The sequence below is a fragment of the Arvicanthis niloticus genome, chromosome 6, assembly GCF_011762505.2.
Source record: "Arvicanthis niloticus isolate mArvNil1 chromosome 6, mArvNil1.pat.X, whole genome shotgun sequence".
NCBI lineage: Eukaryota > Metazoa > Chordata > Mammalia > Rodentia > Muridae > Arvicanthis > Arvicanthis niloticus.
In genome coordinates, this window is record NC_047663.1 from 87,218,389 (window position 1) to 87,243,107 (window position 24,719).

Consider the following 24,719-nt stretch of genomic DNA (forward strand, 5'->3'; position numbering starts at 1 on the left):
AGGTCTCAGTACATAGATGCCAGGGGAGTGAGACCCCCAGAGTTACAGGGAAATATGAGCTGCCCAATGTGGACATGAGGAACTGAGGTTTTAGCCCCTCCAAGAGCGCTATACTCTTGAGTGCTGAGCCATCTCTCCAGCTCCCCTTTGTTTGAGGTTTATTCTGTAGCCCAGGCTAGCCTGGAACTCACTATGTGCTGCAGACTAGCCTAGAACTCTTGGCAGTCTGCCTGCCTCAGCCTCCCACATGCTGGGATGACAGGTCTGAGTCACACACCTGGCTTCAAACTTGTGTCTGCAGCAATTCTATTCACAACGGCCAAAAGATAGGAGCAATCCGAGTACTCATTAATAAATGAGTAAAGAAAACTGATAAACGAGTCACTGAGCGACTAAAGAACGTGCAAGCGACGCATAAAGGATTATTATTTAGTCTTAAAAAGGGAGGGATTCTGGTATGTACTACAAATAGACCATGAGGGCACTGTTAGGTGAAATAAGCCAGTCACAAAAGGACAACCAGATGACTCCAGTTACGTGCAGTACCTAGAGAGTCAATGTGCACAGAGAGGGGGGGGGGCATGTGGGAGGGAAGGATGGAGAATCGTGTTTAGTGTGCATGGGATTTCAGTTGTGTGAAAAGCTTTGTGGACAGATGGTGATGGCTGAGTAACAACGTGCATCGTGCCACGAAGCTACACTGGAAGCAGCCAAGATGGTAAACTTTAAGTATGACGTGCCACAGTGAATGCAGGGGAGGGGAATGTAGGACGTCCATGCTCACAGCAGCCTGAGTGTAGCCCAGCCTTCAGCTCTCCAGTATCATTAGGTCACTACAAACTTCCAAGGTAAGTGCTTTCAGACCTCTAGAACCTTCTCTGAGGGACTTGTACAGAGCTCTCCAGGTGAGCATTCAGAGGGTTCTGAGGAAAATCAGTGAATCTGCTTTTCTCTCTAAATAGAAGCCCTCCCACCCATCCAGGTTGCTCTGCCGGGTAGGACATGAACATGAAGGCCAGAGGCTTCAGACAGGGGCACAGGGGCCATGGGGTACTGTGGCATTGTAAATGGTGAACACTTAGGCTCTGTAGCAGAATATGTGCTGTTTGGCATGCTAAAATGTCTCGAGAACAGTGGGACTCGCATCAAATACATTTTGGAAACAATAGGTTAAACCGCACCAAGCATTTGATGCACCTTTATCTTCCATTGCTGGTGCTTTCCTGTGCTCAGGGAACAGGGAAGGCTCCACTGGCAAGAAGAACCAAATAGATTGGACCGCAGAACCCTTTCTCATGTCACATTGTGAGGCGCATAGTCCATACACACAGTCTGGTACGGTGTTATGAAGAATGCTAAAATGGGAGGTCCATAAATACTAGGATGGAGGGCGGCAAATGACCTTGGATTTCCTCCCAAGACTACCTTGGTTCTGCCTTTGAGAAGTTAATAAATACCTCTGTGAGCAGAGAACTTGGACTACCCTCTAGCCCAACTATGGCTGCCCTTTTCGCTACTTTCCTGAATTTTTGTTCACCAGAAGACAGTGTCAGTGGGAGCAAGACTCCCTGGGCATGTGACGTTTCTATTCTTTAGGTAGAATTGAGACACCCACCAAAGGCACCCATATAAGGTGCCTTTCCCTTGTGGGTTTGCCCACCTCCTCCAACATATGTAAAAGACTTTCTATCTTTTGCCAAGGCCCAGGAAAAAAATCCCTCCTATTTCCGGGCAATGCTTGAATAACTTCCGTTTATTTCTCTTCTTCAGATGCAAAGAGCTCAAGTCCAGACACCAGGGCATGAAATCCAGACACCAGGGCATGAAGTCCAGACACCAGGGCATGAAGTCCAGACACCAGGGCATGAAGTCCAGACACCAGGGCATGAAGTCCAGACACCAGGGCATGCATCTCTTTTAGCCAGATAAAATCCACAGACATTCCATCTTTACAACGAAGCTTGAAACCAGTCAAGCATTTTATTATTTTTTTTAAAAAAGAAAAGTCTAATGGTATACAGTCTCTACATGCTACAGCTAGGTGTTCAACCCCTGCCCCCTCACATTAAACACTCAGGGGAAATGAAAGCCACCACCAGGACCTGTCGGTTGGCCTAGGGGGTGTGAGAAGAGCTGAGAACCCGGGGGTCCCCAGCACCAGCTGTGGGTACATGGATGCAATGGGCCACGCTGTCTAGAGCCCACGGTTTCTGGAGGGATGTTAGAAGCAACCCAGATCCTCAGTGGTCCCGAAACAGGAACCACGTATGGCTAAGGTGACCACAGTTTATCACACTCCCTGGTATGTAAGAGAGGCGCTACTAGTAATTACAGGGCACAAAGGCATTGCAGGCATAATTCGGGCACCTCCATTGCATTAGAATTGCTTATTGCTGTAGTAAGCCTGGTGGGGCACCTTTGCTTTTAAAAGCACAGAAGTAAGAGGGAAGGCCACTGGCGATGGCACCGGGTCCGGTCTTTTGAAGGGCAAAAGCTAAGCCCTCATTCTGATGGGAGCTAAGGGGGCTTACTTGGGAGGAGTATGGAGACAGGGAAGAAGATGAAACCCTCACATATGAGGGGCTTGGTACCTCAACTAGATAGCACCAGGGACCAGCTATCACTCCCCAGAGTGGGGAGGTCTGGTCTGTGGGACGGTTGTTCAGCAGGTGAGAAGTATGAACCATTGTCTTAACTGTACATCTCTGCTTGGGGTCAGGTCAGTCCTGCTGCTAGAACCTTGGCAAGTTAGGTGCCATTTTTCCAGGCAAAGGCAAGCCCTCAGGTTTTGATACAAATTGATTCCCTACCCATTCAGTCCATGCCCCTCTGACTTCAGGGAATCTTTGGTCTCTGGTAGGATATGGCTGTCTGTAGAATACAGGAAAAACCCTGAGGGGAAGTCTAGACAGCCAGCGAAGGGGCAGAGATGGCCACACTGTTCAAAGAAATGCTTCCCAGGGTACAGACTAAGTAGACACTGAAGAGCCCAGGGCTCAATGGAAGGGCAGGAACTAAGCCATTAAGGTTCTTGTTTATCTGTGATGCTGGGGATGGAGTCTGGGGCCCCACACACACGGCCAGAGCTTTCTCACTGCACTATACCTCCAGTTTGCTCTTAGACGGAAAGGGCAGTTTCTTCCTGTCACTAAGGGCAGGAATTTGGTGATAAACAATAGACTGTCCTAAGTTCTTGGGGGGAGATTTGGCACCTGTTCTTTACTGAGGTACATGCGTCCCCACTTTCCACCCAATCCCCAAGTCCCCAGTGGGTTGGGAAACAGTTAAGGTCAGGGACTGTGCCATAGAAGTCAACTCTATGGGGCAGTCTGGTGGCAGAGGCTCACAAACGGACTGTGAGCACTGGGTATGGCTCTTGCCATTTCCCGGCAGGACATGAAGTAGTTTGAGCACAGACCTCCCCTGGCCTCAGCCTGGGGTCATGGTTTAAACACAAATGGCCAAAATATAAGCAAAGTCTGGATCTAGCAAGTGGCTGTTTTCAAGCCTAGGTTTCCAGAGGCCAGGGTACTAGACTTATTCTCGGGCAGAAACAATGCAATCATGGAGCCAGAGAACAGAGCCCATCCAAAAGGAGCCATCTTGCCTCTGATCAATGTTTGGCCAGGGGATTGTGGGAGAGACACCTAAATTCAGAGACTGGGTCACTTGATTGCCCGCAAGGACTGTAACATTTCTTAGCCGGTAGCACATACCTGGACAAGGCAGGATGTGACTTTACTCTTCACACCTTAACTTTCCCATTACGTATATTGGAGTGGTCCTTGTCATCACATCAACAGAGTTGATGTGAAGGTTAGTTGTGTGGAGTGGGGGAGGGGCACAGGTTTGTGTTGGTGATCTGATCTGTGATTGGCCCAGACATTTCTACCATGGCCTTGGAAGTTTTCCAAGGCAGGGATGGAGGGGAGCCTGGCATATGCTCTACCCCCAGAAGAGTGACCACAGTCCTGGGTGTTGCAAAGCTAAGTCCCAGGCAAGGGAAACTGGGTGAGTGACTTGGCTCTGCAGACCACTCGCTTCCAGTTGCCCAGGACAGTGATAAGCACTATGGTTGACAGAGCTTGCCACAGAAAACTTCAGGCTGTGTATGGGACCCAAAGAAAGGAGAGTGAACAGAGAGGGCACCCAACACACCTACAGTTCACATCAGCACAAGGATAGGACAAAAGGCAAATTCTCTCGTTACCCACAGGAAGGCAGTCCTGTCTGCTCCACCTCAGCTGAGGAGAGAGGAGGGAGGAGGCAGATGACTTCCCCAATGGAGCTTGTAGGCAAAGCTCAGTTCTTCAGCATAGGGTGATGCCCCTCCTACTCCTTGGTCTACCCAGCATTTGCGGGCATAGAAGGGATTTGTAAAATACTTGAGAAGGTTACAGAGAGCCAAGTGCAAACCAAACCAAAACAGCAACAATCAAAAAACCCCCGTTGCCTCTTCAAAGGCCTGTAAACCAGCTTCAGAAAGCTGTTCAAGCGAAGGTGTCGAAACTCAAAAACCACCACCCCCCAAAAAAAAAAAAAAAAAAAAAAAGCTGTGAGGCTTCCTGTGCAGTGTGGGTGTGTGCATGAGGCTCTCAAGTGCTGCTTCAGAGCTGAAGACTCTGTCAGCCTCCTCTCTCCTTAACTGCTGCTTTCCTCTGAGGCCCAGGGCACAGACTAAGCACACTCCTTCAGGTGTCTCCTAACCAGGCCCAGTGCTGGGGGCGGGGGGGGGAGGACTGCAGGCTGAGCAGAGGAAGAGAGTGATGGTGCCACGATGGTCAGAGGGAAGCAGAGGGGCCTGGGAAGGGGTGGGGTGCAGAAGGGATCTGCTTGCACAAAATCTTTGGCACTGCAAGTAAGATGCAAGCATCTTGGGAAAGGGGGCTTCGTGGTTCCCAAATCACAGTAAAAATGAGCCCTGGGGTAAGCATAGAACAGGACAGGGCTGTCTCTTCTGCAGGGACTGTGGGATGGGATGGAACTCTGCCCTCCCAACCCCACCCCTCTTTTACAGAAAGCTTGTTCATAGGTACAAGTTGAGCTGGGCTGGGAGCTAGAAATCTGGGTCTTGATTTTAGCTCTGCAATAGCTAAGGCCGCTTGAGGCCTTAGCTGTCTATTGGTCAAAATAGGGAAGGGCTACCCTGGGCTTCTCCCAGGGAAGGAGCACGCTAAAAAGCGAACTATTCTACAGGAAGCAGCAGCTGCTGAGGCAGGAGACTGCAGGCCCTTGGCTACTGTTGTTCTTAGTTTGGCACAGACCCAGCTGCTGGTCCTTAGCCAGCAGAGTCCCCTTCAAGCCACAGAGGGACAGTGCCTCAACTTCCTTTATTTCTCTCCCACACACGGAGCATCAGGCTATAAGCTCTGTACCAGCTACCGAGGATCCAGGGTATGCCCTGTCCTGCAGAAGCAGCTGTGAGTCCAGGGCAGTCACTACCGTCCCTTTACTCGTAACATAAGAAAGCCCCCAGGCCACCTACCCTGCTACACAGTCAACCTCCATCTCTTCCCTCACTGGTTGTTCTTGTAGGGAGAAGAGCATGGGTACGGGGATCAGACAGGACTGGACTCAAGCCTCCTCCAGCCACTTCCTAGTTAGCATGTCCTGGGGCCTGTAGAGCCTCAGTTTCCTCATCTAGAAAATGGGTGCAATAGAACAGGGGCGGCTGGTTGACAGAACATAAAGGCAGAAGGCCAAGCACATTGTGGCACCTACTCACTCACAGAAAAGAAGCACTCACAGACTGTGTCCCTTGTGAAGGGCTGGCCCCCTTACTTAAACAAAGGTGGAGACTCTTGTTCTAGGGACTAAGGTAGGTGGGCAAGTATTGAAAGTTAAAAGCCCTGGATGGACCAGAGGCTTCAGCAGTGAAGTGAAGCATGCTCCTTTAGGACTGATGGCTGTCCAAGGCAGACGGAAGGCAGGATGACCGAGTGAATCTCTAGAACCACTTCAGGGCAGCTGCATCTGGTCAGCACTTAGAAGCAGAAAACCCAGAAGCTGATTCTTCCAGGACTTGGTTCTTCCTGGCACCAGGTATTCTGGGAACAGTGAACAAAGCCATTACTGGGCTTCTAGTAACACGGAGAAGTTAAAGCAAGCTGACACAGGCTGTGGGGGCTGACCCTCTATGCCACAACTGAGCACTGAGGTGTGGGGTCTGAAAGTCCTGCAGGTGACTGGTGTCAGCTCTGGAGGTCTCTGAGTGTCACTGTCCTATTTCTGGGTGAGAAGACATTGTCTAGGAGGATGGGTTCTACTATGGACAAGGATGGTAACGTGGTTTCTACCTAGCAAAGGCTGTGGCTTCTGAGACGTCTGGGGATGCCACAACAGGAGAACCAGACCCAGGCTACAGGACATCTCTGCACCAAGCATTCTCCACCCTGGGAGAAGAGGAGCCACAGCACCCCAATGGCCGCCTTTCTTGAAATGGTGTGAAGACTGATAAATTAAGATGCATATTAAATACATGGGAGAGGCCGGCAGGGACAGCGGGGTCTCTGGGGTCTCCAGGCAGGGCGGGGACGCTAGGGTTTCTTCCGGAGGTAGTTGGAAGGAATCCAGCCTTCCCAGGAAGGAGCCCCACTGAGGACCTGGCAGAACCACCAGCCACTGTTGCTTTTCTCCCGGACTTCAAACACTGTCCCTTCCTGGAAACTGCTGGTGTCTTCATCTCCCTCAAAGTTGGCCACAGCCACATACAGTGAGTCCTTTGGGCCATCGGCATTGAGGAAGGAAGCTGCCTTCTCTCTGGTGTCTCCCACCTTGCCAGTGATGCGTGGCCCCAGCCCACCTTTGCCTCGAATGTCATCTTGGCCCACTGCGGAGTTGGAGAGGAAGGGTTTGGCTTTCGGAGGGACGAGGAGGGCCCGGCCTGCAGCAGGAACGGCTCTGCTTTCTTCACGCTGTGACCCTCTGACCTCTGGGAGGGGCCTGCACGACAATGGTGATGAGGAGGTTTTCTTGGGGGGTGGGGGTCTCCGAGGTGGGACCACAGGTCTTTGTTGGGTTGCTTCTTGGACAGGCACAGGCACAGGTACATTTTTGGGCCCAGGGTCTGTGGTCTTGGCTGGCCTGGGAGGGGCTCTGCAGGGTGTCTCCTTGGGACTCAGCCCATCCTGTCTGCCAGACCTGTCCTGGCCACGGCCAGGTCCCTCCCCGGGAAGGAAGCTCCGGCTGAGGGCTGTGTCATGGCCCCCAGCAGCATGGTGGCTTTCTCCATCCAATAAGGCTTTCTCTTGGGACTTGGCAGGTCTGAGCTTGCTCCTAAGGTTGTAGATATCCACTTGGTCTTCGCCCTGAGCTGACTCTGTCTTGGGGGAAGGAGTTGGTTTGGGCCTAACCTGAGGTCTAGACTTCAAGAACAGATTCTGAGGGGCGGGTTCCACCTTCTCCTCTGGCAGCTCGGCTTTGGACCTGGAGATGGGCCGGAGGTTGGGTCTTTTCACTTCCTTGGCCAGCACCTTGTGGCCACACTCTAACCCCATGTCATTTCTCAGCGGGAACTTGCTCTTGTCAGGTTTGGGCTCTGCTTTTCTGCTGTCCCGGGCCAGCGGGGCATGCTTGGCTGGAATCATTGGCAAAATCATGCCAGGGGGTTTAGGGGAGGAGCCCCGGAGTGGCTCCATCTTCTGTCTCTCCCTCTCCAGTAACGCCTCTTCAGACTTGATGATGGACTCTTTGCGTGGAGGGAGGCTTGGCTTCTCCTCCTGTGTGGGGTCTGAGATCTCCTCATATCCTGTTGATGCAGACAGGTCTGAAGAGACCTTTCTTGGGGCCTCCTTTCCTCCTTTCCAGTCTTTGGACCAGAGCATCCCAGAGTCCACAGCACCATGCGGTGCATCAGGCAGGGGTCTGGAGGGCCCCACTGCTTCTGGACCAGTATTGTTCTCAGTTGCAGCTGCATCCCCAAGCCGAAGCTGAGTCATCTCATGGGGTAAGGGGGCCAGGAAGTTGGGCCTCGAGGCACTGCTGGTCTTCTTGTATTTGTCAATGAATGTCGCTGGGGCCCATCCCTCCTTGTCATCCATCTGAATGTACCACCAACCACTTAGGCTCTTCTCAATCACCTGGAAGGGGGACAGGAAAAGCACTTAGTGTCTGGTGTTTATAGCAGCTATGCCATATGAAAAATAGAAATCTCTAAACACAGGAAAACCCCTCAGGTTAATGATGTGCTATGCTTACATTCAGGGCAACTAAGCCTGGTGGAATAAGATGAGTTTTATCTCTTATCTGCATCTCTTCCTGTTGTCTATACCCACTGAACTGAGTGGTGGTGTTCTTGAACTGAAATTGATGATGTTATTTAAGATATGATGTCTCCCGTGTCTTTTGGGTCTAGTATCACCCAAGTGAATTATTGGAGATGAACGGTTATATAAACTGTGTGAGACAGGCTGAAGCATGCTCTCGAGTCCCTACATGAAGTGTTCACCTTCAGTACTCCAGATGTCCTTGCATCTGGATAGGGTCTTTAAAGAGGTAACTAGGTGGAAATGGGTCATAAAAGCAGGCTTGAGATTTGTAAATCCAGAGCGGAGATTACGTGTGTGACAACATAACAAGAGGGTGGCTATCTGTAGGCCAAAGAAAGAAGCCACAGGAGATACCCAGCAGGCACCTTGATCTGGGACTTGGGCTCCAGCGCCATAAGAAGGTAAATCACTGTGTTTAATCCAGCCCATCTGGGTATCTTGGAATATGGCACTCCTAGGAAACTAACACTTGCAATTCCCAGGCAGGTTCTGTACGCAGGAAAGCTAACGCTCAAGACCTCCCTGTGATCCAGGGATAGTCATCCCACTCCACGGATGCAGAACAGAACCTCAGGAGAGCGGAGGACTGGGCAGAGGGTTCTGAGGAGGGTGAATGGGGGAGAACAGGCAGCTGGGCTCTGAGTATTGTCTGCCTCTGCCCCTCAGGAAGAGCAGTGCCTGGTCCGAGAAACTGCCATTGGAGCCATAAGGACCGAGTCCTGGCAGCAAGGACAGCAGCCACAGACTCAGCACCAGGAGACCCAACTTGTGAACCCAAAGTCCTGGGTATCAGCTCAGAGATCCGCCACTTGAATGATGATAAGAGTAGCAAGATTTGCTAATGTTCAAACAAGCAAAGGCACACCGTCTTAGTGAAAGCATGCAAATGCACTCGTTATGTGTTACATTAATAGATTACAGGGAAGGTGGCTGAGACGAGGATGTGGTGGACAGGCAGGACAGAGTGAGGCTAGCAGGAGTGACAGACAGGTGACCAATCTGTTATAATACTCGGCAGTGCTGGGTACAGTCAGTGGCACTGCCGGATACACACCTTTCATCAGCAATTCAACTCCAACACTAAGAAACCGTGAAGGAAGGAAAACAGATGATAAAGAAGAGAAGTTATCAGTGTGGCTTTGTCATACTGATTCCCAAGGAAAAGGATGGTGACAGAAACGCTTGCCATTCAGATTTTGTTCAGTTTTGTTTTTTTCTTTTGAGACAGGGTCTCACTGTGCCGCCTCAGCTGGTTCAGAACTTTCTATGAAAACAAGGCAGGCTGACAGCAGCTCACAGAGGTTGGACTGCTTCTGCCTACTTAGTGCAGAGGCTAAAGGTGAGCCTGCCCATGCCTACCTCCTGTGCGGGTCTTTAATCATGATTCTGTTTATAGGAGAGCCACAAGCTGTGATGAAGGAAACAGATGCAAAGTCACAGGAATGAGAGAAAAGGAAAGAGGCTTTAAAACTAGTCAGACCACGGTTCAAGTCCCTGCCCCACCCCTTCCCCTTACTGGCTCTACCCTTAGACAAGTGTTTACCCATTCCCTCTGAGTCTCATCTGTAAGACAAGTTGATATTGATCTCCTGGGTCTCCTGTCAGCCTTGGTTAGCAAGTAGGTAAGATACCAAGGCAATGCCTATCCCATCAGTACCCACTGCCACCACACTGCCATCTGAAGACATGTTTGAAATGTAAATAGTGCAGACAGTGAGCTAACACCGGGCCTGGCTGGCAGGAGCCTCTGTGATGAGAATGGAGGCCTGAGAGGACATAGATATGAACCAGACAGCAAAAGAGGAAAAAGAAACCAGTGTATGGAGCTCATTACACAAAAGAACAGCTGAGTGAGCCCCAAGCTTTCCTGGTAATCAGACCCTCAAAAATCCACGGCGGGGCTATCAACATCTTGGGAGCATAAGACAGAAGTCTTGAGGTGGGTGGTGGCTATGATTTTGTTAAAGAATGCTTGCCATGCTGGGTATGGTGCACGCCTTTCAGCCCAGTTCTTGGGAGGCAGAAGCAAGTATTGTGAGTCCTAGGCCAGCCTGGTTTACACAATGAGTTCCAAAACAGCTAGTGCTACACTGACGGGGTTAGGGAGAAGAGTGATGGATAGGAATTTACCACTGGGCCAGCTTGAGCAAGAACAGAGAAGGGTCAGACAAGGAAATGATGTGACACCTCCATTCACACCCTGCTGCATGCAGCTGCATCAGGTTCCAGTGCCTCCAATGCATTGCTGAAATCCCAAGGATCCCTGGAAGCATCTGAGCTGCATTCTGACCTGTGTGGCAGTGCTTACTGCTCAGCCTTGTGTGTTAGTAGAAACTGTAGGAAATACACTATCAAAGAATCTTGAGCTTCCTTTCTTGAATCAAGTCCAGAGTCTCTGTGTGTACACCTGACCTATGAGCTACCGTAGAGCTGTCCCCCAGCCCATAAAAGCTATGTCTTAAAGCCACACAGTGCTTTTTCAGCTCTCCATGGAAGAAGCCCTTCATAGCCTATAGTGTGGGCTTCTGGTTTCAAGATGGAATGAACAGTTGTCTTTATGCAACACATTCAAGGAGAAAAGCCGTGAATTTGCAGTCCAGCTCAGAGGAAAGTAGGGGGAAGGGTGGGTCCTTAGGTGACTCCTCACAGTTTCTCAGAGGGCACAGAGATCTACAAAGGTTAAGAGACATTGGGTGTGGCACTGAGGGAGGTGTGGGAGGGATCAAGCACGTGACTGAGGCGTAACTAGGAAGACAGGACACAAACAGCCAGCCTGGCTAGCCTCCATCCTAGGTACTGTTCTTGTACGAGAAATGATAGGTAGCAACTGTGAGTCCTATGCGTGCGCTCACACACAATAAACACATCATCTTAAAATGTAAGAGAGGGGCTGGAGGCATGCCTCAGAGGTTAAGAGCACTGGCTGTTTTACCAGAGGATCCAGGTTCAGTTCCAACACCCACATGGCAGCTCACAACTGTCTGTAATTCTAGTCCCCAGGGATCTGATGCCCTTTTCTGGCCTCTACAGACATTAGGTATGTGATATACAGACATACATACAGGCAAAACACCCATACATGTAAAAATAATTAAAATAAAAAAAAAAGAAAAGGAAATATAAGCCAGCCACATACGGCCATTGTGATGGTTTCAATTGGTTTGGTCCCCATAGACTGTTTAAATGCTAAATGTTAAATGTTAAATGTTAAATGTTAAATGTTAAATGTTAAAGGCCCACAGGGAATGACACTATTAGGGGGTGTGGCCTAGTTGGAGTAGGCGTGGTCTTGTTGGAGGGGGTGTGTCATTGGGGGGTTGGCTTTGAGGTCTCAGATATATGCTCAAAGTCTGGCAGAAGGAGTTTCTTCCTGGCTACCTGCAGATCAGGATGCAGAACTCTCAGCTCCTTCTCCAGCACCACGCCTGCCTGCACACTGCCATACTTCCTGCTATGATGATAATGGACTGAGCCTCTGAAATGGTTAAGCTAGCCCCAATTCAATGTTTGCCTTTAGAAGAGTTACCTTGGCCATCCTGTCTCTACAAAGTAATAAGAACCAAATTAAGACAGTCATATATATTGTATAATTCCACTTCTAGTCAGAAGGTAAGGGTGGGTTGATGTGAAAAGGGAGACCAGTGCTCGCTGGTGGGACAGGGTTCCTGCTAAGGGCTTTGGAACCAGAGTGTAATGGTTACACAACTCCCAAGAAAAGAAACTAATGACTTGTACACTCAAAGTGGCAAACACTTTGGGATGTGATTGTGAAGATATAATCATAGCTTAATAAAGCCATTAACCTCTTCTCCCCTCCCCCCATAGCAGGAGGTGAGACGAGAGAAACCAGTGCCTAGAGGGAAGAATAGCAGCAGGTGCTCACCTCCACCTTCAGGCCGGCCTGGAAGCTGATGCCATCTGGGATGGTGGTCTGGAACTCGGCGATGGTGTAATACTCTTCTTCCACCTGGGGCGGGATGGGAGGCTTCGGCAGGTTGAGGCCTCGAGGCTGGCGGGATTACACACAGGGCTGACTGAGTCAGGGTGGCATGAAGGGACGAGGGGGCACACAACATCAAGGGGTGCTAGGAAGACCAATTAGCTTTTGAGGGGCAAAACGAAGAGGATTTGACTGTCACCTCCTAGGTGAGGTCCCCCTGGCCCTTCAACTTTATAGTTATCAGCAGCATCTGGGCACAGGGTGAGAACTTGGGAAGACACAAAAGGTCTGAATGTCAGAGGCAGTGAGGCTGTGGGAAGACCGAAGGTCTTGGAATTTGACCCAGGTGGGCTGGAATGCTGGTGAAGGGCCATGCCAAGCCTCCAATTCATCTCCTGTAGAATGGGTATCCTAACATCACTGACTTGGCACATCTGCTATGACCATTAAATATGCTACTGGGTGACTCACCTGGCATATTTACGGTGCTGGACAGATACCCAAGAAATGGCAGATACTTTCAAAGAGCCCCTTTCCAAAGCGCTTGTGATCACCAGTGGTACACAGTTTGAATATTTTTATACATAGTGAGCCATCTTAGGGACAGGATCCAAGTTCAAACACAAAATACATTTATGCTTCATGTATATTTAGCCAGGGTAGAACATTTTACGATATTTTTAGTGTGCCTGTGTTTCGACGGTGATCTGTCACGTGAGGTCAGGTATGGAATTTTGTTTCCACTTTTAGTGTCATGCTGATCCTCAAAGTGTCAAGATTTTGAAGCATTTTGGATTTTTGGATTGAGGATGCTCAGCCTATATTGGTTAAAAAGGTACCTAGAGGTAGGGCATGGCAGCAAAAACCATTTATTCCAGCATCCAGGAGGCAGAGGCAGGCGAATCTCTGTAAGTTGTAGGCTAGTCTGGTCTACACAGAGAATTCCAGGCTAACCAGGGCTATATAGTGAGACTCTGTTTATACATAAATAAGTAAATGGACCTTTAGAGTTAAAAATAGATCAGAATAACAGAATTTCACCACAGATAAACCTGTGCTTTGTCTAACCTTGGGCCTGCTACACACAGGTTGCCCTGTTGTCAAAAAGGACTGCTCGACCAGTACTGGAATATGTGAGGTCTCATGGGTGCCCCAGACAAGCCCCAGGCCAAGGAGATGAGGCTCTGGGGCAAGTGTGCACTTACAATGGTCATGTCCCGGCGAGGAGGGGGTCTTTGCCTCATCTTTGGTGATCCTATGGGGAAAGAAGACTCCAGTTCATTCGCACGCAGAGTTCCACAGACAGATTCCCAGCTGTGGGAGCCGGGTGGGCTCTCATCCCTCCCCTCTCTGTCCAGGAACCACATGTGAGAACAGCCTGTCTATGCTCTCCTCAGGCTTGTCTCGAGACCCTCCATCAGCATAGCCTCCCCTGGACCTTTTCTATAGTCCGATAGATGATTGGCACCAATCCCCAAGCAATGGGAGGCTGTTCACCCAGGGCAAAAACCATGGACTCAGAGCTACACAGGGCTGGGCCCAGACTCATGAGCTCCCAGCATAGGACAAAATTACTGTCTGACTCCGAGCCATAGGTCCTTTTCTGTGGAACAGCCTAATGGATACCTACCTCTCTCTGGCAGCAGGAGTTTGCTTGTTTTCTATACTATTAGAAAATACTGAGTCTTAGCCAAGACATTTAGTTTCTCCATAAGGACTACCGTTTCTAGACTTCCTTGCAGCTTAGTGTTGCCACTGAATAAGTCCAGCGGTACATGAGGGAGGGTGGAGCATTTGTGCAGTGTCACCTCCCTGCCTTTCACTGGCTGGACAGTCATGGGCCACACTGGATGCTGAGGGTAGCACAAAACAGATGTTGGAGACCAAGATTTTTGACTGTATGGAAGTATCATCTCAGTTGTAGACACACACTTACTCTGTTGCATAGAATGGAAATGAGCCACTGTTAGTCAAGGTGTGTGTGTGTGTGTGTGTGTGTGTGTGTGTGTAGGGGGAGGAGACTTTGATTTAACATATGAACATCCTAACAAAGTGACATTACTTCAGATTTTTTTTTTGTTCCCCTACTATTTATTAGTGGACTATGCTCTTGACCATGAGAGACCAGAATCACAGAACTTGGGACCGGCCAGAACCCCTGCCATGTCCTGTGGCAGTCGTGAAGCTCTTGGCACTTAGACTCATGCAGAGAGCATGAAGCTCGGCCCTCATCTCTGTGAGGAGTGGAGTCCTTTCTCCACAGATTCTCGCTGCCCTCATGACCAGCACAGGATGTTGGGGACACAGTTCCAGGCACAATGCAGGCAGCTATGGGTAGCCCTGCTCTCAGTGTGTGGGGATACAATTAGTAAAATATAAATAGGGAAGCTTTGAAATACAAAATGGGTGAAGCAGACGCAGCATGGGGTCAACTTTTCTCACTCTGGTTCACTCACATATGAGGCCCTGGAGAACACTAGAGGGGTATAGGCCGTGGTTCGACCCCCAGGCCCACTGTTACCAGGTGAATAGCATTGGTCTCATTTCTCAGGTTTTTATCTGTCAAACAAAAAGAAGTCCCTCAAAGGAAAAGCCAGTGAGCTAATCAGGAGGCTTCTGACACACACACCAGGTGCTTGATTGTCATGACACAATGGAACAATCTAGGGAAGGAACAGAACACTGTTCAGATCCTGTGATCTGCTAAGTCCAGGGGTCTTGTGAGTTACCCAAAGTCTCCATGTTCTCTTCAGGATATCATCAGATGGCAGAGATGCTACAAGGAGGTGGCCTAAGCTCAGATAGACCTCAGCTGTCTGAGCCAGGGTGGGCGTCACTCACTCTGTTTAACGTCACCATCCGGCACCAGGCGACCTTCAAACCGGCCGTCCCTCTGATTGTTGAGTGGCTCCTTCTCCCTGCCCATAGCATTCTGCTGCCGGGAAACACCATCCAGGTCGAGGGCCCCCGAGTGAGCAGGTGAGCTGGGGCCCAGCTTTGGGGGTAAGGGCTCCCCACTGCTCTTCTTTAGGTAGGAAGCAGGAGCCCAACCCTCTTTGCCCTGGAACCTGGGAGGAAGAGAAAGGATTCTGGTCAGGTTGGTCTGTGGGGCTTTTGGAGGTTGAAGGGGTGGGATGAAACCATGCTTCTATACAACTGGTCCAGGGTGGTGGAACATTGAATTCAAACTGTTGTGGGCCAAAGGCTCCATGCAATTCATTGCCCTCTGATGATGCCGAAGCCTTCAGCTTGGATTTCTAGGCCCCCCCTCAACTGCTCTCCATTTGCCTGTCTTAACAATCACCACGTCCCACAAACCTCTTCCACCTGAAGTCTCCAAAATGCACCACTGCTAGTCACCTCTCCACAGCGCTGTTCTTGGTGGGTCTCTACCTAACAAGCCCCTTCGTCTCCCTCCCCGTTTTACTTAATGTCATTGAGTCTTCTTCTAACCCTCAAATAAGGCCCAATCTCCATGACGATCCTCTGGTTTCTGCACACTCTGTAATCTCCGTACCTGTGGAGTGCATCCGGCTGTGGATTTCCTGTCTCCTAGTTAGAACACAAGCCCTTGGATACTGGTGAATTCAATGAAGAAATGAGAGGCCAAGGGGACAAACTGCCAATGAGCATGTTGTATTGTGGGTGAACAGTAGTAAAGCTGTGCATCAGAGCTGTCCTCTTGAGGCACCACTGTGATGGTGATGATCATGACAGTGACAGCCAGCACTCTTGGCACCTACTCTGTCAGTCCTGCCCTAAGCACTTTATAGCTCTTAGTTTTTGAACCCAGCCAACCTCAGCAAGATGGCCCCCATCTCCCAGCGAAGCTTCTTGGGCACCAATGTGACACCACAAATGGAAAATTCCACACTTGACTTCATGGGATAAATCACAGTCAAAAGGCAGCTGTGTTAGAACTCATCTTGCGGCTGTGTGTATACGCCATATATGCAACACAGTGATTCTTGGGTTTACCAATGGCCTTCCTCAAATCTAAGACATCACATTACACATTGGGCAACATTCCCTAATGATGAAAACATCCCAGATCCCAAAGACTTCTGGTCCATGCATTTCAGGTAAGGGCTTTTCACCTGCAATTGCCATCTGTTTTAAAGACAAGAAACCTGGGACCACTCCAGCCTGTGGCAGGAATGGACTCTGATCTCTTAACTTGTTTTTCTTGGCCCTTTCCTGGCAGTCCCTGCTCCTGGTGCAAAGCCTCACACTGACAGAACAGGGCTCTGGACCAGTTGACATGAAGATACTGAGACATGAATGATGTAGTAGTTCCATGTTGGCTGCCACTGCACTGAAGAATGACAGGGACTCTGACACACCAGCTCACTGTCCATTACAAGGGTGTCAGTGAGGGTAATGATCACTTGATTCTCACACGACGAGACTTGGGTTTCAAAACAGTAACTAGAGAGGTCTGTTTGGAACTAAGATGGAACAACTGCTCCCTGGCTCACAAGAACCCACTGCACAGGTATCTTCTGAATTCCTCATTTAGTGGCATCTCATTGGTGACTTGAAAGTGGCCATAAGACAGGTATTTACACCATGGAGATCAGCTAGCCACACCAGGAGCTACTAGTACTAGTACCTCTCCAAATGGGTGCCCATACCTTTGGGGGAAAAGAAATAAACCCAGTTGACTAGTCATGACAAATGGCAGAGACAAATCTCCTGAAGAATCACTTAAAGAAGCCAGGCAGTGGTGGTGCATACCTTTGATCCCAGCACCCAGGAGGCAGAGGCAGGCGGACCTCTGAGTTTCAGGCCAGCCTGGTCTACAGAGTAAGTTCTAAGACAGCCAAGGCTACACAAAAATCTTGTCTCAAAAACAAAACCAAAAAAGAAAAAGGAAAAAAAATTAAAAAAAGAAAAAGGAACCAGGTAAAGAGCAGGTGTGGTGGCATACACCTTTATTCCAGTACAGAGTCAGGCAGATCTCTGCAAATTTGAGGCCAGCCTAGTCTACAGAGTGAGTTCTAGGACAGGGATTTTATGTATAGCGGCCCCCTTTCAAAAAGGAAGGAAGGAAAGAAGGAAGGAAGGAAGGAAGGAAGGAAGGGGGGAGGAAGAAAAGAAAAGAGAAAGAAAGAACTTTAAAAACAAAATGGCCTGGTCATTTGTAACTGGAGACAAATTTACAAGGAGCTAGAAATCTATACAATCAAGCATCACAACCCACCTCCTCTGGCCGTCATTGGGCCACAAAGCCGCAGCACAGGCAGCACAAAATGGTGGTGGATGAGCCAGCCCTGGGGTGAGTATGGGTTCCAATACTTCCCAGCCTCAGATGACCCTTCACTCATTCTGACAACTGCCTCCAAGTCTGAGCCAGGTTGAGACCCTCCTGAACTCTGGAGCTGTGAGGTTCCAGGGTGTGTTAGTCTGTATTATGGTACCGTGACAGTCACAGTACCATTTAATGCTGGGGTGATTTCTGAGAAATGCTTTATTGGGTGGCTTCTGCCAACACTACAGTGTGCTTATAAAGACTTGACAGAGTGGCCCTCTGTCATATGCCCAGGCTATGCTGTAAAACATAAAATAGCGCTCTCCTCTCTGAGGCTTGGGGAGTGCAGAGGTCTTGTCTGTCTGGACTTTACAAAAAAAGATAAGGGCAGGGAGGAAGGCCAAACTGCACCAAGGTGTATTCATGCCTGAGGCAGAAATGTCACCTGTCTGTAGCTGTTCACAGACTCTGTGAAGCTGTCACTCATGAGAGACACAGAAACCACCCAATCACAGGGAGAGGCCCAGGTAGGTACCTGATCTTCCACCAGCCCTCCAGGTTCTTCTGGATGACCTCCACCACAACCCCTCGCTCTAGGCTCATTTCATCCTGGTCACGAGCTGTGTACGGGTAGATGACTGTATACTTCTCTTCTGCAGGGACAAAGGGTGATGGGGTGAGGAAAAGACAGGAGGAGCCAGGATGTTGGCTGTGAACTGGAATTACACAGAGGGAAATTCTCTCTGAGATTTCTGGGTTCCTCAGGCTCCCACTGAGCTCTTAGAGGCCCCAGTCCCTCTGACCCCCTCAGCATCAAAGAATCACTCTTGTATCCAGCCAATCCAGCCTCAAGGTCATGGCCCATGACTTCATGCAACATTCTGATCCACAGCCCCCGCATCTCCCTTGCTCAGGTTAACTCCCCATTCCAGGAATTATCTTCTAACTAACCCAACCTTTACTACTGTTTCAAGTTTGTATCCTCTGGGAGAGTATGGGCTCCATGAAGACAGGGATTGGTCTATCTCAGGGGTTGGTCTATCTCAGTCATGTCTTTGTCTCCAGCACTGAAATGTGCCTGGGAAAGCTGGCAATTGGTTTATGAATGAGCATCTGTTTAGAGAGAGAAGAGGCATATTCTGGAGAACCACCCTGGGAGTGTGCACCTTGCTCACACAGTGAGTTAAGCCCCTTGGGCTCCTCCTAGTTCTTGCTGGTAGAGACTAAGAGTTCAGAGATAGAGCTAAAATTGCCACCAAGGAAGGGACAGAGAGCATTTCTCATTACCTAGATGGTGGTGACTTTTTATTGGCTGGGTTGCAGCCCTGATCCAACCATGCTGGGTTGCTTCCCACCCCACTCTCCTCACAAGTCACAGCTCCATCCTTACGGCCTACAGTTCTCCTTCAGAGCTGTCTCCTACTGTGGTACTACAGCAGCCCAGAGATCCTGCTCCTTCGCAGCTCCTGGGCACAGTGCTCAGGAGAGTGAGGGAGCAGTTTCCATCTCCAGTGTCACAGAAAAACATGGACACATGACCCAGAGGAGCCCAGCAAGGAGATGAGGGCTGTTCTTAGGTGACATTTCAGTCCATAGGTGAGTGGCTATGGCTTAGCGTTCACGGTTCCTGAGAAAACACTTGAGGCATCCGTTGCCAGCCAGCTGCCGCAGAGGAGGTGGAAGCACACAGGCGTTTATTTATTTATTGAAATGGCCTGCTGACCAGCTCTGAGGGGGCTGTGCTGACTTGTAGCATACATCCTGTATTCAGCATGGTCAGCTATTTCCTCTTGTGCTGAATCGGCAGGCACCAGGCTGGGATAGGAGGACAGAAGGATGGAAGGATTCTTCCAGCCTAGCATAGTACTTTCCTGTGGCCCAGGTGGGAAGGGGCTACCTGGGTCCTGAGTGCATTCAAACCCCATGAGCGCTGGGTCTCCTCAGGCTCCAGCTGGGAGGGTTCTCAAGCTCTGGGGTGCCAGAGCTGCTGAGAGACTCCAGCCTGAGCTCAGGGGCTGAGCAAACACAGCCTGTCCTTTTGCTGGTGGCCACTCCACGTGCCATAGGGGTGGCTGAGCCCCAGCGTGTGACCCTGGTCTAGTCACAGTACTGCAATGCCTGACTACTGTGATTGGTTTAGGGATGACACACAGTAGGAGGACCCCAGGGGGTTGGAGGGGACGGTCCTAGTTGATCGTGTTGAAGAAGCTGATTTTTTTGGTGACTGTCCCTGATATTTTTGGTGACCTGGGACCAGTGTCTCAAGGAATAGAACTGTGTGAATGAAACAGAATAGAGTGGAGGTGGTGAGGGCGCATCTAACCTTGCTTGGAGCTAGTTATGGCCTTTCTGTGATATTCAGTATTTTCTCTCTCTCTCTGTCTCTCTCTGTCTCTCTCTGTCTCTGTCTCTCTCTCTCTCTCTCTCTCTCTCTCTCTCTCTCTCTGTCTCTCTCTGTCTCTCTCTGTCTCTCTCTTTACCCCTACACCCTCTCTTCCTCTCCCTCCGTCTCTCTGTCTCTCTCTCTAAAGACAGAGTTTCATTACGTAGCTTAAGCTGTCCTCAAACTCATGGTCCTCTTGTCCCAGCCTTCAAGTGCTAGGATTACAGATGTGAGGCACTCACCATCAACCTGGTTGTATCTGGCTGATGTGACTTTCTCCTGTGACTCAAACAAGTCTGCTAAAAGTAACAGGGCTGCCCAGTCACCATCATAAAAAAACCTAGGCACCTTTGTAAATTAGGATACCACCAAGCTCCAAGGCTGTCAAATACCCTAGGCCCACTCCTCCCCATCCTGCATGCTTGTACACACAAGATCGACAAGACCATTTTTTTTTTTTTTTTTTTTTTTTTTACATGCAGCAGGCATGGGCAGCCCCACAGCAGGGAGCTCATGCAGATGCAGGAACTTGGCTCCAAGCACCAAATACAGTGAAATCTCCGAGGGTAGGCACCTTGACGCCAGCTGATGGCATACAAGTCCCCCAGAGTCCGGCGGCGACCCACTGACCGGGGCAGAGAGCAGTACCTCCAGGAAACTGGCCAGGTAGCATGTGGAGGGAGGGCAGAAGGCAGAGTTAAGAGGAGCATACTCCCAGGGGTTGTAGGCCTGGAAGCACCTAGTAGTGCTCTCCTAGGAGGATCTATCTGAGTCTCCTCTCAGCCCCAGCCACCCTAGAGAGGACAGATGCCTGGGAAATGAGGTTCTCAGTAGTCATTCTATTCCTAGAATGATTATACGGAGACACCGTCACAGTCGGAAAGAAAATGCTTAACCTGCAGGAAAATATGCTCTTGCCTGTGTAGGAGAATCTCAGCCTTTCTGAGTGTGGCTCCACATCTGTGAAACATGAGAGCCTTCTCAGCCATGCCTTACATCACAGACTGTAAGGGGACACAGGCTGCCTACCCTGTACGCTCTCCCTTTAATCTCCTAGAGGGCCACTGAAGCAGAGCACACACACTCTGCAGAGTGTCACTGTAATCCAACTAAAGGCACAGCCGCTGCAATCTTCGGATGTGTGAATTTGGGGTGTCCAGATCTCCCACTTGATTTGTCTCTGTGCTACCTCAGAGCCATCCACTGAAGCCCAGCAACACTCACGCCCTGGCAGGACGGGGACACAGACCTCCATTGTTCCCACACTCAGCAGAGAAGGCTGGGGCTTAGAGAGGTAACTCTGGCCCAAGATTATGCTCTAAGCAGCAGAGGTAAGAGTCACACTCTGTCTGACTCCCAGACACTCTGGGTGCTATCAGAGGCACTGAGGGACTCTGCTTTAGGAAGCTCCCAGGGGGAGAGAAAGTCTTAACCATTGGGCATTGCTGGAGTGTCAGAATTCACTACAAAGAACACCTGCCATGAAATGTCCCCAGGAAAAGGAAGTGTGTGAGAGACAGAAGGGGACACTTAAACCAGAAGGGGGGAAAAATCAGATGTGTTTAAACACATGGGGTTAAAACTTTTGCAAATGAGTAAATACAGTTTGGTATTGTGGTCACCACAGCAATATTAGAGAGTAGTGGGGTGTCAGCAGTCAGGCTGGGGGGGGGGCTTTCATAAAGGGATGAGGGCCTGGCTTTGGCAAGACTCACCGAGGATAGCTCCCACAAGCCCATGAGGAAGCACAGGCTTGCCCTATAGTTCTATATCCATCCTGCTCACAGGCTCTAGATCCTGAACTAGTGAGCTAACACTCCCCAAGCAGAGGCTGCCAAGAATGGCTGAGGAGGAAGTTCCCCCCTACCTTCCTCAGGCTGGAGGGAAAACTCATCTTGTACACCATCCTGGCCCTCGAGGCAGGTTGCAGGGACCCAGCCTTGCTCTTCAGCAGTGCTGACGAACCACCAACCTGCAAGCAAGAAGAGTTCAGGGTGCTGTCTGTGAGGCAAAGCAGGGATGCAATAATCCAGCTGTCCTTTGGCACATGCGGGACTGTTCCAGAGGTGCCCTGAGGGCAGCAAATCCGCACATAGGAGTCCCTCATATAAAGGATATAGGACACATCTAGGTAGACTTTACACTCACTGCAAGTAACTTCTGCCAATAGGATGTCAAAGCTGTGGACAGTTAGCTGTGAGCGTGTAGGGTTCATGACAGGGAAAAGCTCTGGGCGTGTTCAGCGCAATTATATTTATTTTCTTGACTATTTTCTATCCATGGTTGGTTGAATCCAAGGATGTAGAATCCACGGGTGTGGACACTGGCTGTGCATTCTGCCATTCAACAGTACGTGTTCAGGTGAGGCTAAAAAAATTCCTAGTTCACTAAGTAGAACGCAATTGCCAAGAATAGCTACAAGAGTAGTTATAAGTTTTTTTTTTTTTTTTTTTTTTTTTTTTTTTTTTTTTTTTAAAAGCTAGCAAGGAGAGAGACTTGCTCCCGAGCCTGGGACAGAGGTCACGGCAGTTGTCCCAAGCAAGGAGACTATAGCGCATTTACCACCAGTAGAGTGTGCCATGGACTGCCCACTGTACTTGCATTATTTGATGTCACTGTCACATTATTGTCCTCATTGCACAATGAAGAAACCGAGCCACAAAGGGGGTACTAGAGGTGACCGTGTACATCAAACGTATGGCACAGCTGTGGTCCGAGTCTGATCCTATAGCCACAGGCCTCTAAAGGTACTCAGTGCATGTCAAGACGAACCTGGCAGCAGGTATGACGCTCGGCAGGTTTGTACTCACACCATGTGACCTCTGAGGACCGGCTGGTGTGGGCCCAGTGGCCTCTTCCTAAAGATGCCCATGTTCTAATCCCTCAATATCTGTGGTTTCTACACTTGAGTTTACCAACCAAGAAATAATAATAATAAAAAAAATACCTAAAACCTTTCTATGTGTACTTAATGCACAGACCCTTAATATTACTCTCTAAAATTAGTGATTCTCAACCTTCCTAATGCTGCGACCTTTTAATACAGTTCCTGTGTTATAGTGACGCCAACCATAAGAGTATTTCATTCTGCCAGGCAGTGGTGGCGCACGCCTTTAATCCCAGCACTTGGGAGGCAGAGGCAAGTGGATTTCTGAGTTCGAGGCCAGCCTGGTCTACAGAGTGAGTTCCAGGAAAGCCAGGGCTATACAGAGAAACCCTGTCTCAAACAAACAAACAAACAAACAAAAAAGAGTATTTCATTGCTACTTGATATCTGTAATTTTGCTACTGTTGTAGATTGAAATGTAAATAAACATCTGATAAGCAGGGTATGTGATATGTGACCCCAAAGGGGTCACAACTCATGCTGCACTAAACAAACAATGAAATGACTATTCACATGGTACTTACATTACACGAAGCATAATGTCACCTAGAGAGGATGTAAAGTGCAGAGAGGCTGTGGACAGGTCAGACGCAGACACTCCACCTGTGTATCTAAGGGACTGGAGCATTATCTGCCCAATACATCTTCTCACCTCACATCCTTCCTAGCATCCTACCCTGGTGGCCCAGGGGATGGGCACTTCTTCCTCTCTGCCCCTGGTATCTCCTTGCCATATAACTTCCATACATTGCTCTTGGGAGCTAGAAAACAATACACACTTAAGAACAGCAGAAATCTAGCTCTGTAGAGACCTGGAGCAAATAGTGAGCCATTTGGAGTCTCGTTCATTCATTGATAACACATGGATTAGAGTGAGAGGACATGTATTTTTCAGTTGTCATCATGGGTCACTAGTCCCGTAGCTCTCGTGACTTAAGTGTCTGGACTACTACTGGGGCACTTCAGGCCTCAGGAGACTGGGATGCAGTTCCTTTGTGTCCTCCTGCCTGTCCCTTGCATCTGCTTTTTCTACTCAAGGCAGGTATGGAAGCGAGGATTTCCCTCTCCCAAGGGAAGTCATAGAAGCTAAAAATAGGTTCTAATCTTTTCCACCTCGGAGCTCCTGGCTATAAAGAAATTAAATTATCTGACCCACTTTGATAATAGATTATAAAATCCCATTTTGGAAGGGTTCCTATCCCATGCTCTGGAATAAACACAGAGGCCAAAAAAGAGCCTGAATAAGCAGGCCTGGCTGGCTTCCTCACTGTCTGTTAGCATTTGATCTGACCCCTTTTATTTAGTCACAGGTCAACGCAGCTGTCAATTGCGTCTCTGCAATTAAATCCACAGAGAACCCTGGGGCTCTGGAGAGCTTGCTGAGAGCTGAAATTCCTGGAGGGCAGCATCCACAGAGACTGTGGAGACACAGTGGTTCTCCCACAACCCGCCTGTGCATCCTTTCACCTGTATCCTTTAGTGTATTCTTGATGAGGACCCTGAAAGCATGTTTTCCTTAGTCATGTGAGCTACTTAATGGTGGCAGAGAGGGGCCGTGCAGACCACGCTTGTTAGCTAGCTGTAGGAAGCACAGGTAGAACAACTGGTCTGCACCTGGCTGTGGCCAGGAGGGATGGCCTGGGAGACTGAGCCTATGGGATCCAACACACCACTAGGTGTGCTGTGTCAGAACAGAATTGCCCTGACAGACCTTCAGCTGATCTCCACTGCAGAAGCGAGTACTCCCTGCTGTGGGGGAAGTCACAGATGTGACCTTGAAAGAGTGGGAGCACAGGACACTGAGATAACATCAGAGTAGTCCTTCCTTCCAGGTCACCAAAGCTGATGCCTTCTGATTGCATAATTATTGAGGTTTGTTGGCTAACACCAGCCTCATGACTAACGGTGACCTGACCCGAAGGATGCCGGAAACACTGTCTTCCTGTATTCTTGGAAGCAGGGACTATCCCTAGATTGCACAGTTAGGGTCT

The 24,719-nt window shown here is 49.5% G+C and overlaps 1 protein-coding gene across 1 annotated transcript in view; it reads right to left on the reverse strand.

The window, feature by feature from the left end:
* Positions 1–1,738: 1,738 nt before the first annotated feature.
* The window catches only part of Sh3pxd2b (SH3 and PX domains 2B), an 83,128-nt gene continuing 60,147 nt past the window's right edge, over positions 1,739–24,719 (reverse strand). The window contains exons 8-13 of the mRNA XM_034504947.3: positions 21,709–21,813; positions 17,994–18,111; positions 15,049–15,275; positions 13,413–13,462; positions 12,151–12,276; positions 1,739–8,078 (exon numbers count right to left, since the gene is read on the reverse strand). Coding sequence (XP_034360838.1) covers positions 6,537–8,078; positions 12,151–12,276; positions 13,413–13,462; positions 15,049–15,275; positions 17,994–18,111; positions 21,709–21,813 — 2,168 coding nt within the window. The 3' untranslated portion in view covers positions 1,739–6,536. The remainder of the gene's footprint in view (positions 8,079–12,150; positions 12,277–13,412; positions 13,463–15,048; positions 15,276–17,993; positions 18,112–21,708; positions 21,814–24,719) is intronic.